This window comes from Podarcis melisellensis, assembly GCF_964234715.1.
Source record: "Podarcis melisellensis genome assembly, chromosome: 7".
Taxonomy (NCBI): domain Eukaryota; kingdom Metazoa; phylum Chordata; class Lepidosauria; order Squamata; family Lacertidae; genus Podarcis; species Podarcis melisellensis.
In genome coordinates this window covers 39,178,750-39,191,439 of record NC_138539.1, presented here as the reverse complement: position 1 = coordinate 39,191,439, position 12,690 = coordinate 39,178,750, and the positions used below count along the sequence as shown (strand labels likewise).

The window sequence follows — 12,690 nt, the reverse complement described above, 5'->3', positions numbered from 1 at the left end:
ATCATGCAAAAATTAAAAAAAACAAACCAACCCCTTCAAGCAATGCCATTAAATAAACCAGTGAAGCAGGGGGCTGGCAGATGGAATATAGTCAAGCAATGTAAGCATACAAGCTTGCAATGCTACTAATAATTTCCAAAAGGAAGGAAGAGTATCAAGAGCAAATGTCGGAACTGAATGCCTTGTCTTAAATAAGTACAGATTCCACTTAAAGTGCACCTGCTTAAACTTTTTTCCTTAAAAAAAGAAAAGCCTACTATTACAGCTATGCAAATAAGCAATACAAGCTAATCTTTTTACATATTCTACTCTATAAAGTAGTAAATAGTTGAAACCTAAATTACAATCTTTAATATATGAAATATGCTTTCTGTACCATGAACTTTAAAAAAGAAACTAAATGCTTATTCATAAATGCTGGAAAGTCTGAGAAATTGTTGACTATCATCGGCTGGTGTTAAAGAAACAGGGTTGTATTACATTTTTTAAAATTTTCATAGTCAACAAAAGTTTTTTAAGGCTCTGAAAGAGAAGCAGTCACTTTTCTTGAGATCTTTTGGCAAGAGAATATATAAAATAAAGTGTAGCAGGGCCTACTGACATTTTTGAACTTGAATGTTCATATTTTTTAAAAGCCAGCTCATTCAGTGTCTGCACACAGTTATTGCACTCATGTATTCCTTGGAATACATTCACATCAACACAGTAACGATGATTGTGATACAGCCATGGCAAAAATAAAGTTTTCCAATTCAACATGAGATGAACTGCCCATATGCTCAAAAACTTCCTCCAGAGAATTAATGCAGGCAGTTCTCATTTGATGTCTGAATGTAGTCATTCAATTATTCACACATATAAAATTTCACCAACTCTCATAAATACAAATTTGTCAGAGCGGAAAAGAGATTTATCACATGCAAACTCTTAATTAGTGCGGTATACTGCTTTGGAATATATTTCTATCAGAGTTAAAAGAGCATTTTTCAAAAGGTAACCAAAAATGAATTGAAAATAGGAGTTTACAGCTAAGTGCAAGTCCTTGTAGCAAAGTTAAGACAAGTTATGTTTCATTTTATCACTGCACTTTAGTCTTACTGAAAGACTACTGAAATCTGTCCATGTTTTTCTTAGTAAATGCTACATTTCAAGAATAATGGATCTATCAAGTAGGCATTATCACATCTACTTAAAACAAATTATTTTTCTCTATAGTATGTCAAGTACGATTTCAGAGATTCAGGAAGTGGCAGACTCATAATTCTTTCCCGCAATAAATTTATTGGGGGTTCTTCTGGCTTCAAGGCTTCACTGTGATCTTTATCATCCTCTTCTTTGTTGTCTTCTTCCATCTTTTCATCTTCTTCACTATCTAGAGGCTGAGGAATGAGCTGATTGCCTACAAACACATAGGTGTTAATCCTGCGCCTACGGCACCGTCTGCGTTTGCGTTTGGGTGGAGGTTTCGGAATAATACCCTTGGCTTGCAACTCATCATTTATATAGTTTCTAAGAGTGCGCCTAATGTAGATTCGAGCCAAGTCCTGTAGATTCCTAACAGCACAGGGGGCTGAAAAGAAAGAGAAAATTAAGATTGCTCTCTAGGTCAAGTTATCTAAGAGCAGTACTGCAAATCGATGGTGAATTTTTAACTAGGTAAAGGAAATAACCTTTGAAAGAAGTAAAGGTAAAAATAATATACTATGAAATGGATGACAACTAGAATGCTTTCAATGCCAAAAGATCAGTTATGTTGGCCAGTATCCAGTTAAAGGCAACTAGTCATACACAGAACCAACAGAGTTTTAGACTTATTCTTCCTTGAGCAGTAGTCACACTGACTCATGCTGCAGTTTTGAATTGGACAGTCAAGAACACTTTGTTGATATGGCATGAGGTTTGCCCTGCCCATTTATTGGAGGTGGGTGGGTAATAATATCATGTCACTTTTTCATGACTATTTTGCCCAAAATTTGATAGATTACAAGAGAATTTTATCAAAAGAGTGGGGCCATAGAGTTATTATGTAGTTCCTTCAATTAGGTCCCCCTAGCCACATATTTTTAAACCAGATCATGTTAAACAGAATGTAGCTCAGTTCATAGGTAATGCTAGGTCAAATAATGATGAACATGCAGGTTCATGGTGTGAAGATTGCAGCCACTACACTCTTCCCACAATTCTGCAGCTGCCATGCTATCCAGGGCTAAGGTTTGGTTCAATGTTACATATGAACTTGGGCTCATGGTTTGTCTCCGCCGGACAAATCATGGGTGGTAGACCAAGAAAAATCGTTGATTACAGCTCATGGTTTGTCTGAAGTGAGAAACACCAAAAGCCTGAGTTCTGATGCAATATATTCTAATATAACTTTAAGAATATTTATGTAAGTATCATCAGTAGCTGTGCCCCAAAGGAAAGACTAGAGTTAAATGGTACTTACGAAGTCCCACAGTATCATTTTTGCTGCTGTCACTCTTGCTTGGCTGCACAAGTGGAGCAAATGAAACAGCAAGGATGTTTTTGCTTTCCCAAGTATTTTGTCCAGTTCTTTGTATTTGGGTTAGCTGCATGGAATCATTTAAGTTTCAGACACAAAACAATTAAATACATGACTTCATCTACACCTGTCCAATTCTCATATGCTGGCCTTGCTCTGACATAACTACAGCTTTACCATCACAAGGCTAAGCATCAGAATCACATGCTTCCTCAGTCAGCTGTGAGATCAGAAGCTTTTCCTTGCATTTTATTAAGCACAGTTTATCTTTTTGGCTAAACCTGAACAAACTGTTAGTCTTGAATATGATTACTGAAACAACCTTAGCTGGTTTCAATAAGCCACAGTTAAAATTAATCAGAGTCTGGGGTTCAGACATAATATTAAACTGTGCTTAATTGAAAATGGAAGTGGAAAAATCCAAACCCCTCATGGCAACCTCAGAGGAGGAAGGAAGAGTATGCGAGTCCAACGCCTGCACTGGATTCTTCATGCAACAATAAAGTCAAGTTCATTGTTACATTTGAGATCACTAACCACATTTGGACAGTCATATATTGGTTAAATAAACTGAGATATGACTCTTATGTTCCTGCATGCCATTCCCTGTGCCAGTGTTCAAAACTCCCATTGTTCTAGGTGCATTTTGCGACAGGGAATTTCATTAGTGCAAGCAGTTTCTGAGCTCTGGCTGCAGTACTGCACCTATGATTTCAGATTAAAACTGCAGAGTGGAAGGAAAGGGGAACCATTTTCTGCCTCCCCATTTCCAGGTACTCTCTGAAGACTGGAAAAGAGATCTTCTTAAGAATATTAGGGTGGGCAGGGGAAGGACTAGACCATGTGAAAAATAAATATAATATTTTAGCTGCAGTTCATTTTCAGTTTTGTATTCTCGCTATTTTTTTAAAAAAAGTCCTAGACATTCCGTTTTTGCACCCATAACCTAGGCTTAAAGTGCCATTATCTCCTAGCTTTCATATCTCAGTTTCTAACACTGCCCTGTGCTCCTATAGCAATCAGACCAGAAGTCTCTAATTAACCATAACTTCCTGCTTCAGCTGAACTGAGAAACTATGGTTACCATCTTTCAAACACCCAGGATATTAACTAACTTAAACCATTATTTAAAATATTACTCTGAAGTTGGCAACTCTAATTTCTTGGTGCGATGAAATGAGAAAGTGGGGCTGCTTACCTGTACCTTTAGCTCATTGTGTAGTCATCTTTGCACACACACATACAGGTTTTGCACCTGTGCAAAGTGTCTTTCTGGAAGATTCTACAGCTAGGCTTGAGTTTTGGTGGATACTGCACTACCACCATCTATGTGCACAGTTCAAATTTTTGAACAACACAGAGGCCCAAAATTGAACAGTCTAAAACTTCCAAGACACACTAACCCCTGAAGATGAAAAGGACAGGCTGCGTGTCCACACATATTTTCACTCTCAAGAATTATGGTTACAGGAAAGTAACATATCCATTTCCTTTGTAGTCTTTGCACAGCTACACACATAGGTAGAGTAACAAGCTGTTCCTGAAGGTAGGGGCAGGCACAAAAAACAAGTTGAGCAAGGCCTGTTGGAAGGAGGCACCTACCTAGAGACTGTTGAGTCAAGGGTTGCAACTAATGAGACTCTTCTAAGAAAAATGAAGAGCAGCAACAACAACCCTCATGGAGTGCTAATAAACCCACTCCAGAACAGGACTGTTGCAAGGTGGCACCAAATTTAAAATACAGAAAAACACACTGTGAGCACAAGCTGAGCGGTGGCTACAGCAGATAAAAGCTAAAGCTGGTCTGATGCTGGCCAGTTAGAAACACAGTCTGGCAAATTACCAAGGTATGAAATCATTTCCTTTTTTTCTGGATTGAGAAAACCAGGATGAATATAAGGTGGTGAGGGTCAATCCAAGAAAGACCAGCTATGGGAAGGAGGTGAGTTGTTGTGAAAGGGTTAGCTATCATGAGTGCATACTGCCGCCTGAAAAGGGACCACAGAAGTGAAGAAGATGCCACCAACAAATCCCTGTCACATAGAAGCGGAGGCTAGAGGGATCAATGGTGCAACTCCCTAGGAAATGTGTTCTGTTTTCAACATTTCTCTGAATCCCAGACTGCTGCTCAATGTGCACAGTTGGTGCTGAAAGTCTATACCATTACTAAACTTCACTTTGGTCCCTGTACAAAGGGTAGCAGACATATTAATAGCCCTCCTTACATAAAGTAGTGGTTCTTCGTCATGAGGAAGCCTGTAGGAAGTGAATCTGGACTTCTGGTCCAAACAGTAGTTAATCTCCACACCTACAACTGTTATCTAATAGTTGATTATATGTTCTAGCACCGGGGTACTGATCTTGAAAGATGCCATTTGTGGAAGAACAAAGAAAAACCTCTTTGCCCCAAATGTTGGTGACGTGAAAAGTTAATGCTATGTGCAATGCACAGATGCTGCCACTACCAAACATTTCAAGGGCTGCTGCAGCTAGATGAAAGGAAACCTAATGAATGCTCAATGATTCCTTCAGTGTCAATACCAAGTGAAGCTATCATTGAAAAGAGGAAAGCAAAATAAAAAGAAGTTGGGAGTGTCATTGATATCAAGGATTCTTCACTCCTGATTCAAAGGCAGTAACAGTAAAGCCCCCACTGAAAAATGGAGCAGGGATAGATACTGGCATTGAGACTCTTCAGCTTTGATAAGACCTCAACACTCTGTAATGAAGCAATGGCAGCAGAGACTCTGCATTATAAGTTAGACAATTACAATCCCATCACTGAGGTTTTCCGCACTGCTGTAAATCATCAGCAGATAAATCAGCTGAGATTCACACCAGCTGATTGAGGCATTTCTTGTCCCTGATATAGGGGTGGTGGCAGCATAGTAGCTGTAGAGTTGGGGCAGTGCTGGTTGGGGCTGATGAGTGTTCGAGTCAAGCAACATCTGGAGGGCACCACGTTGGCTACCCTTGCGCTGCGATTGCAGCTGATATAGGCAGTTCTGTATGTGGGAATCTGCAATGGGGTGTTTTTAAAGAGGAGTTCCCCTCTCTTTTTAATGGCACTGGCATGCCTGAAGGCTGTCATCAGAATGGCTGAAGCAGCAATGTCTTGGTGTCATTGACCACAGGTTTTGCACTTTGGGGGGGGGGGCTTAGAAGGGCTGAAGCCCAGTGACAAAGTGGTCACACCAAAAGAATAGTCAAAACAAAAGGAAAAAAGAAAACTAGAAAAATGGAAAACAAATGACTGTAGCATATAGAAAAACATAAAATGAACCTCAGAATAAAATGAACTTTTTTTTTTTACTTTAAACAGATGAAAAAATAAGGAATAGACTCATAAACACTGAGAAACACTACACACAACAATAAGATAGCAAGGCTGAGCAGGATGACAAGAGATTAAAGGAAAGACAGCTTTGGTGCAGGCCAAACTGGAAACTGACTAGCGAGGAGGAAAAGCATTGAAACCTCTGGGAAGGGTGATTCTGACGGCATCTCTACCTGCATTTGTGAAATAATAGTATTGGGGAGTCGGGGAATCTACCGTATTTTTCGCACCATAGGACGCACTTTTTCCCCTCCAAAAATGAAGGGGAAATGTGTGTGCGTCCTATGGTGCGAATGCAGGCTTTCGCTGAAGCCTGGAGAGTGAGAGGGGTCGGTGCGCACCAACCCCTCATGCTCTCCAGGCTTCGCACACCTCTCCGCAAGCAGCAGGAGCCCAGCGCTGGGCTCCTGCTGCTTGCGGAGAGGTGCCTGCATGCCGAAGCCTGGGCGCGCTGAGCTCAGCGCGTCCAGGCTTCGCGGACCTCTCCGCAAGCAGCGGGAGCGTTCCCGCTGCTTGCGGAGAGGTGCCTGCATGCCGAAGCCTGGGCGCGCTGAGCTCAGCGCGTCCAGGCTTCGCGGACCTCTCCGCAAGCAGCGGGAGCGTTCCCGCTGCTTGCGGAGAGGTGCCTGCATGCCGAAGCCTGGGCGCGCTGAGCTCAGCGCGTCCAGGCTTCGCGGACCTCTCCGCAAGCAGCGGGAGCGTTCCCGCTGCTTGCGGAGAGGTGCCTGCATGCCGAAGCCTGGGCGCGCTGAGCTCAGCGCGTCCAGGCTTCGCGGACCTCTCCGCAAGCAGCGGGAGCGTTCCCGCTGCTTGCGGAGAGGTGCCTGCATGCCGAAGCCTGGGCGCGCTGAGCTCAGCGCGTCCAGGCTTCGCGGACCTCTCCGCAAGCAGCGGGAGCGTTCCCGCTGCTTGCGGAGAGGTGCCTGCATGCCGAAGCCTGGGCGCGCTGAGCTCAGCGCGTCCAGGCTTCGCGGACCTCTCCGCAAGCAGCGGGAGCGTTCCCGCTGCTTGCGGAGAGGTGCCTGCATGCCGAAGCCTGGGCGCGCTGAGCTCAGCGCGTCCAGGCTTCGCGGACCTCTCCGCAAGCAGCGGGAGCGTTCCCGCTGCTTGCGGAGAGGTGCCTGCATGCCGAAGCCTGGGCGCGCTGAGCTCAGCGCGTCCAGGCTTCGCGGACCTCTCCGCAAGCAGCGGGAGCGTTCCCGCTGCTTGCGGAGAGGTGCCTGCATGCCGAAGCCTGGGCGCGCTGAGCTCAGCGCGTCCAGGCTTCGCGGACCTCTCCGCAAGCAGCGGGAGTGCTCCCGCTGCTTGCGGAGAACTGCCTGTTTGAGGGCTGGGGTCGGGGGAAGCTCTAGCTTCCCCCGCCCCAGCCCCGCACCTGGGGGGGAAATAATTTTTTCCCCTTTATTTCCCCCCCAAAAAACTGGGTGCGCCCTATGGTCCGGTGCGCCCTATGGTGCGAAAAATACGGTACTTAAGTTATCAAGTCTTCAAAAGATTTCATACGAGGTGTGTCCTGTGACATGAAAGAGTGAAGGAGAGGGAACCATGCCCCTTAATATATGGATGGGGGAGGGGGCACATGTGAAAACTAGAGCCTAGCTATAGAGTCTTCTCAAAAGAAGCTCTGTGGAGAGGCACAGAACCCATATGTGGCTCCACAGAGACTACTCAAAGAACTTGGATTAATTAGATGCTTCCTGGTCTGATTGCTTGTGCCTGCAGTGACTATGTGGAGGCATACGGCTTGCTCATTTTTCATCTTAATAAGCCTGGAAATGATTATCCAAACTAAGTCACTGTCTAGTACTTCTCACCTTGAGAAAAAGAAGAGAACATATTTTTAACTGGCGGAACAGGGAGCCTACATTTATTCTGTTACATTCAAACATATTTCACATTATTCCCAGTTTACTTTTAGAAACACTTTATGTATCCTTGCTAACTTTAAAAAGGGTTGCAGGTCTACATTAATTTGTAGGGTTGATGTAAACAAAGAAAACTCAGCTACTTTCGGAATGTTTTAGTACAATTATATCATTGACTGAAATCTGATGCATGCAAATCCATGAATTGCCCAGGACAATGAGTATTTAAATACATATATTAATATGCACAATATCCAGAAATTAAAGATGCATAATTAAAACTAGTTGCGTATATCTGATGGGGGGGAAAGGATAAGTGTTCACACTGAGAGCGCACAAATTTGCTTAAGAGGCCCTCCTTTGGTGTTTTCCAAGGATGGAATTAGAAGACATAATTACAGCAGTTTTCATGATAGGTTTTAAAATTCCTCAATACTTATATTAAAGATCTGTTAAGTCAGCATTACCTGTCCAATTTTCCCTGCAAACATATTAAGCTTGCAATCCTCTGGGCAGATCAGCAATACAATTATTTATTTTGAAAGCCTTTGCTTCAGTCCAGTGTTGTTTTCCCTTAATGGATAGCTATCAGTGATTACTGAACAAGAGTGGTATGATGTAAACCTCTCAATTCAAAAAGCATCCATGCTTCCTTAAAATATAGTAGTAGAATGAGCTGTTTTGTGTATTGAGGAGAAATTATAAAGTTGTTATATAATATTTAACTGATGAGCATTCTTATTCTAAAGGTATTTGGTAACTTATTGAGCAAGGCAAGCTTCTTAGGGATACTGTCAGCTTGAGCAAGTCATGTATCAGTGTACCTACACATCCCCATCTGTAAAATGGAGATAATTATACTCACCGTAGAAAAGCCCTTTGATATCTATGAATGAAAAATAAGTACTAAGTATTATTGTATCACTAAACGTTTCATGCTTTTCAAAACATTCTGTCCTTGACTGAAAAGGAAAGAGAAAGAAATGTCCCAGTTTGCTGGTCACTGAGCATTACACTGTGCTTTAAAACATATATTCACTCGGAGTCCATAGTTTCTAATTTGTCTGGATTTTTAGAGGACCAATTTCTGAATTACGGTGGGTGCACTTACCTGTTGGCTAGATCCCTTGGTACTCCTGCTAACAAATGAATAATGAAATCATGCAAGACTTATCAGATGATCTGCATGTCCTGAGCAATTGCTTTATTCAGACATTAGCAAAGCAGTGTGGGATCCAGTCACAGGGAAGTCAAAGGTATGCTATTTTGATAACATTACCATAGCTATCTAAAGCTCAGTTAAGAGATTAACTGAACAATGCTGAACATAAAACTATAAATAGCAGTAGTAGCACTGAAAGGGTAGCAGTCACTAATCAAAGTGCATTCTTAAACAGGCTGAACTGCAGCATGATGATGCCTTGATAACAGTGTTAATTTAAGAGCAGGGATAGATAGCTTGTCTGAAGGTAGGACAGAGGATTCCTGTACACATAAGCTTTTTGTTGTTATGAACACATGAATAGGCCACTCAATTTTTGTGGCACAACAAAACCAGAGGAGGGCTCTGTCAGAAAAAAATTGACTAAAGGCCAGGGATGGTCCTAATAAGCTATAATGTGCACAACTGGGATCACTGGAAGTCAAAGGAAAGAGAAGAGTGAGATTATGTGGTCTATTGTTTAGATGTTGCTATTCTCTGCTTTAAGGTTTACAAAATACCTTTGTATTCACTGTACTGAGGCAATTGACATTAAGAAAGTCATTACGAGTCCACACACAAGAGCACTACTTTTTATCTGTTACAACTAAACACACATGACAAACATACTTAATCACCTGATCTTCAATAGGCATAACTAGAATGCCTCCAATTTTCAATAATATTTTCATGTAGTTCTCATGGTCTTTTTGTACACCAGCTCCGCAGTAAATCCGGTCATATTGATGACTATCTGATGAGATTTGCAAGCAGTTGCCAACTACGAAGGCAGGTTCACAAAATTCAAATCTGTGGATAAAACAAACATTTCATGTTTTTATAGATACCATTATAGAAAAACACTAAATTGCACTTAAAATTGCACTTTTTAGTTGTCCTTTGGCAAATCAGAGAAACTTGAGAACTAATGGGAATTCAGCGGGAGTATGGACAGTTTATTGTAATGAATAGCACTTACTGCTGTTGCATTATCTTGATGGTATACAGTACTTAGATTTACCATGAACCCAATACATCTACATTTATTACAGCCAAATTTCAGTTATAGCTGCACATTTTAAGTTTCATTCATTTCACTGGACTTAAATCTCTGAATGTGTTTTACTTACATATAAATTCAAATTCAAATATATACACATTGCCTTTAGTTGACAAGATCACTTTATATGAATTCATAACATGTAGTTCATATTGAAAACATTCCCTAATTATATGCACTGAGTCAGCGAGAACTCTGCAGTTCCACTCTTCAGAACAACTTTTCAAATAATTGGACATAAAGAAATCCTGCCTTGCCCCCTTCTTTAATGATCTGTCAATATATGGCAAAAATATTCATTTTTAAAAAGAAAGCTGGGCCTGTGTCAACTCCTCTTAGTTTTTAATCTGCTGGCCATCTGTAGGTAGATGCTAACACACTGCCCAACCAGATAACAATTACCACCATACCTGATTTATGTGCCAAGATACAATTTTGAAACAGCTAGTGTTCCATAATACACAAAATCTGGAATACATGGTGTAAGCCCTTTCATTCTAACCAGTAACAAATAGCCAAAAATATTTAAAACCACAGACACATACAGTAGGTAAAAAAAAGGTAAAGGACCCCTGACAATTAAGTCCAGTCGCGAACGACTCTGGAGTTATGGCGCTCATCTTGCTTTACGACTCTGGAGTTGCGGCGCTCATCTTGCTTTACTGGCCAAGGGAGCCAACGTTTGTCCACAGACAGTTTTTCTGGGTCATGTGGCCAGCATGACTATGCCGCTTCTGGAGAAACCAGAGCAGTGCACGGAAACGCCATTTACCTTTCCGCCAGAGCGGTACCTATTTATCTACTTGCACTTTGGTGTGCTTTTGAACTGCTAGGTTGGCATGAGCTGGGACCGAACAACGGGAGCTCACCCCATCGCAGGGATTTGAACCGCAAAACTTCCAATTGGCAAGTCCAAGGCTCAATGGTTTACACCACAACGCCACCCGCGTCCCTGACACATAGGTACTAAATTTAAAATATTTTCAAATTGTCAAATATATTATACAGTCCAATCTGAAGCTCAGTTATATTTAGAGACACAGTACTCTTCTAGTATAACAATCTAGTTTATTCCTGATATGTGAAAAAGCATACTCAGAAATCTGAGCACTGGACTGGAGTGGGGAAAGATATGGCAAAGGATTGATGGATCCTCTTAATCAGCAGTAGATATAGCAAAGACATATCTATGTCAGTAAAAGAACACATTGAAAGAGAGTTCACAATTACTCATAATGCAATTGCAGTGAAGCAGGCATGATTAAGCTTTTTCAGCCCAACGGTTGCATTCTCTTGTGCGGAACCTTTCTGGGAGCTAAAGGCAAAAAGTAGGCGGAATAAAACTATGAATCTTATCTTTGTATATCAAGCTACATTCCAACCACACAAGGTTCAGAGGATTATGCATACACAAACCCCTCTGCCTCTCTATCCAGGAAAGCAAGAGGCATTATTACAATTCAAGAATACAGTCCAACCAGGCAAAAGCAGTTCTTGAGAGTGCAGCCTGGGGGCTAGATAGAGGGGCCTGGAAAGATGCATTTGACCCTCAGTTTTCCATCCCTGTGATAAAGCCCCCACTCATAATGGAAAATCCAGATACCCATCTCCGTATTTTGAAAACTTCACAATTTAACATTGTATTGCAAACTTGTGTGAAATACTATGTGGCTGCAATAATTAATAGTATAGGTTTCCTTTAAAAATCCCAGAAAAAATGTGTGTGTTTTACTTCCACCATACAATAACTGTTTAAGGCCACAAAAACGAGCCAAGCAGACAACATACTTACTTATCAAAACTATCACTATATTTTATGAAGCTCTCCAGTTTTTCCTTGGCATATTCCACCACATCTGGATGAAGTTCTATTCCATGATTTATTCCAAAAGGGCCTGTAAATTAAGAATCAGCAGCAATTTAAGCCTCACTAAATCAAAGAGTGCCTTGTATATGAAGGTGGACATTTGATATGAACACTAAGCAACTTTAAGCCAGTAGAGTATTTGGGAAGTGAAGAAATGTGAGGAGAAAAAGAGAGGGAGAGGGGAGGGGGAGGGAGAGATGGAGAGAGAGAGAGAGAGAGAAAAGGAAGGGACTGTTTAATGAAACTCTTTTTCCTATCCAAAACCCTAGTTTCAAGCTGAAAGTGTTTAACAAGGAAATTTCAGCACAGCTGTAGCTCTAGTATTCCCCTCTCCAGTCACATGGCTGGCACCTGCTGGGCTCATTGGCTTGTTCCTTATGCATTTCTGCTCTCATGCTTGGATCCTGATGAAACTACACTGATTCCTGGTCATGCCCCTCTGAGCTTCAGAATGTGTGACCAGGTTGGTAAAAATGGTGCATCCAACTTAGAGCTGATGGTTCCTGCTAGGCTATAAAATGAAGTGTGTGTGGGGGGGGTGTATTTTAAAAAGGCTTTCAACCCCAAAGCTGCAATATGTGTTCATAATGGACAGATTTTAATTATTTCATCTAGGATGAAAAAAATGATGTGATCATTTATACAGACTACCTTGAAATGTTTAACTAGAGAGGACCAGCTTTATTCTCCCTTTTGAGATAGCTTAATTATGGGATGGTTCCCACACTACATTTTCCTTCCCAATTGCTACTATTCACATGCCTGTGACAGAGTGAAGAAATGCAAGTAAAAACCAAGCTGGAGACAGACATAACCAGAAATAATGTCTACAGTCACACAACAGTATCTTTCAAAGTACT

At 41.6% G+C, this 12,690-nt stretch overlaps 1 protein-coding gene across 11 annotated transcripts in view; it reads right to left on the bottom strand.

The window, feature by feature from the left end:
* Positions 1–243: 243 nt before the first annotated feature.
* Positions 244–12,690, bottom strand: part of PCMTD1 (protein-L-isoaspartate (D-aspartate) O-methyltransferase domain containing 1) — a 32,218-nt gene continuing 19,771 nt past the window's right edge. For 10 of the 11 annotated variants that reach the window (XM_081917590.1, XM_081917599.1, XM_081917593.1 and 7 more), the window contains 5 exons: positions 11,756–11,858; positions 9,542–9,713; positions 8,568–8,588; positions 2,444–2,567; positions 244–1,570 (listed from right to left, as the gene is read on the bottom strand). In XM_081917590.1, the coding sequence (XP_081773716.1) occupies positions 1,200–1,570; positions 2,444–2,567; positions 8,568–8,588; positions 9,542–9,713; positions 11,756–11,858 (791 nt within the window). In that variant the 3' untranslated portion in view covers positions 244–1,199. The remainder of the gene's footprint in view (positions 1,571–2,443; positions 2,568–8,567; positions 8,589–9,541; positions 9,714–11,755; positions 11,859–12,690) is intronic. The other variant, XM_081917592.1, reaches the window with a different exon arrangement.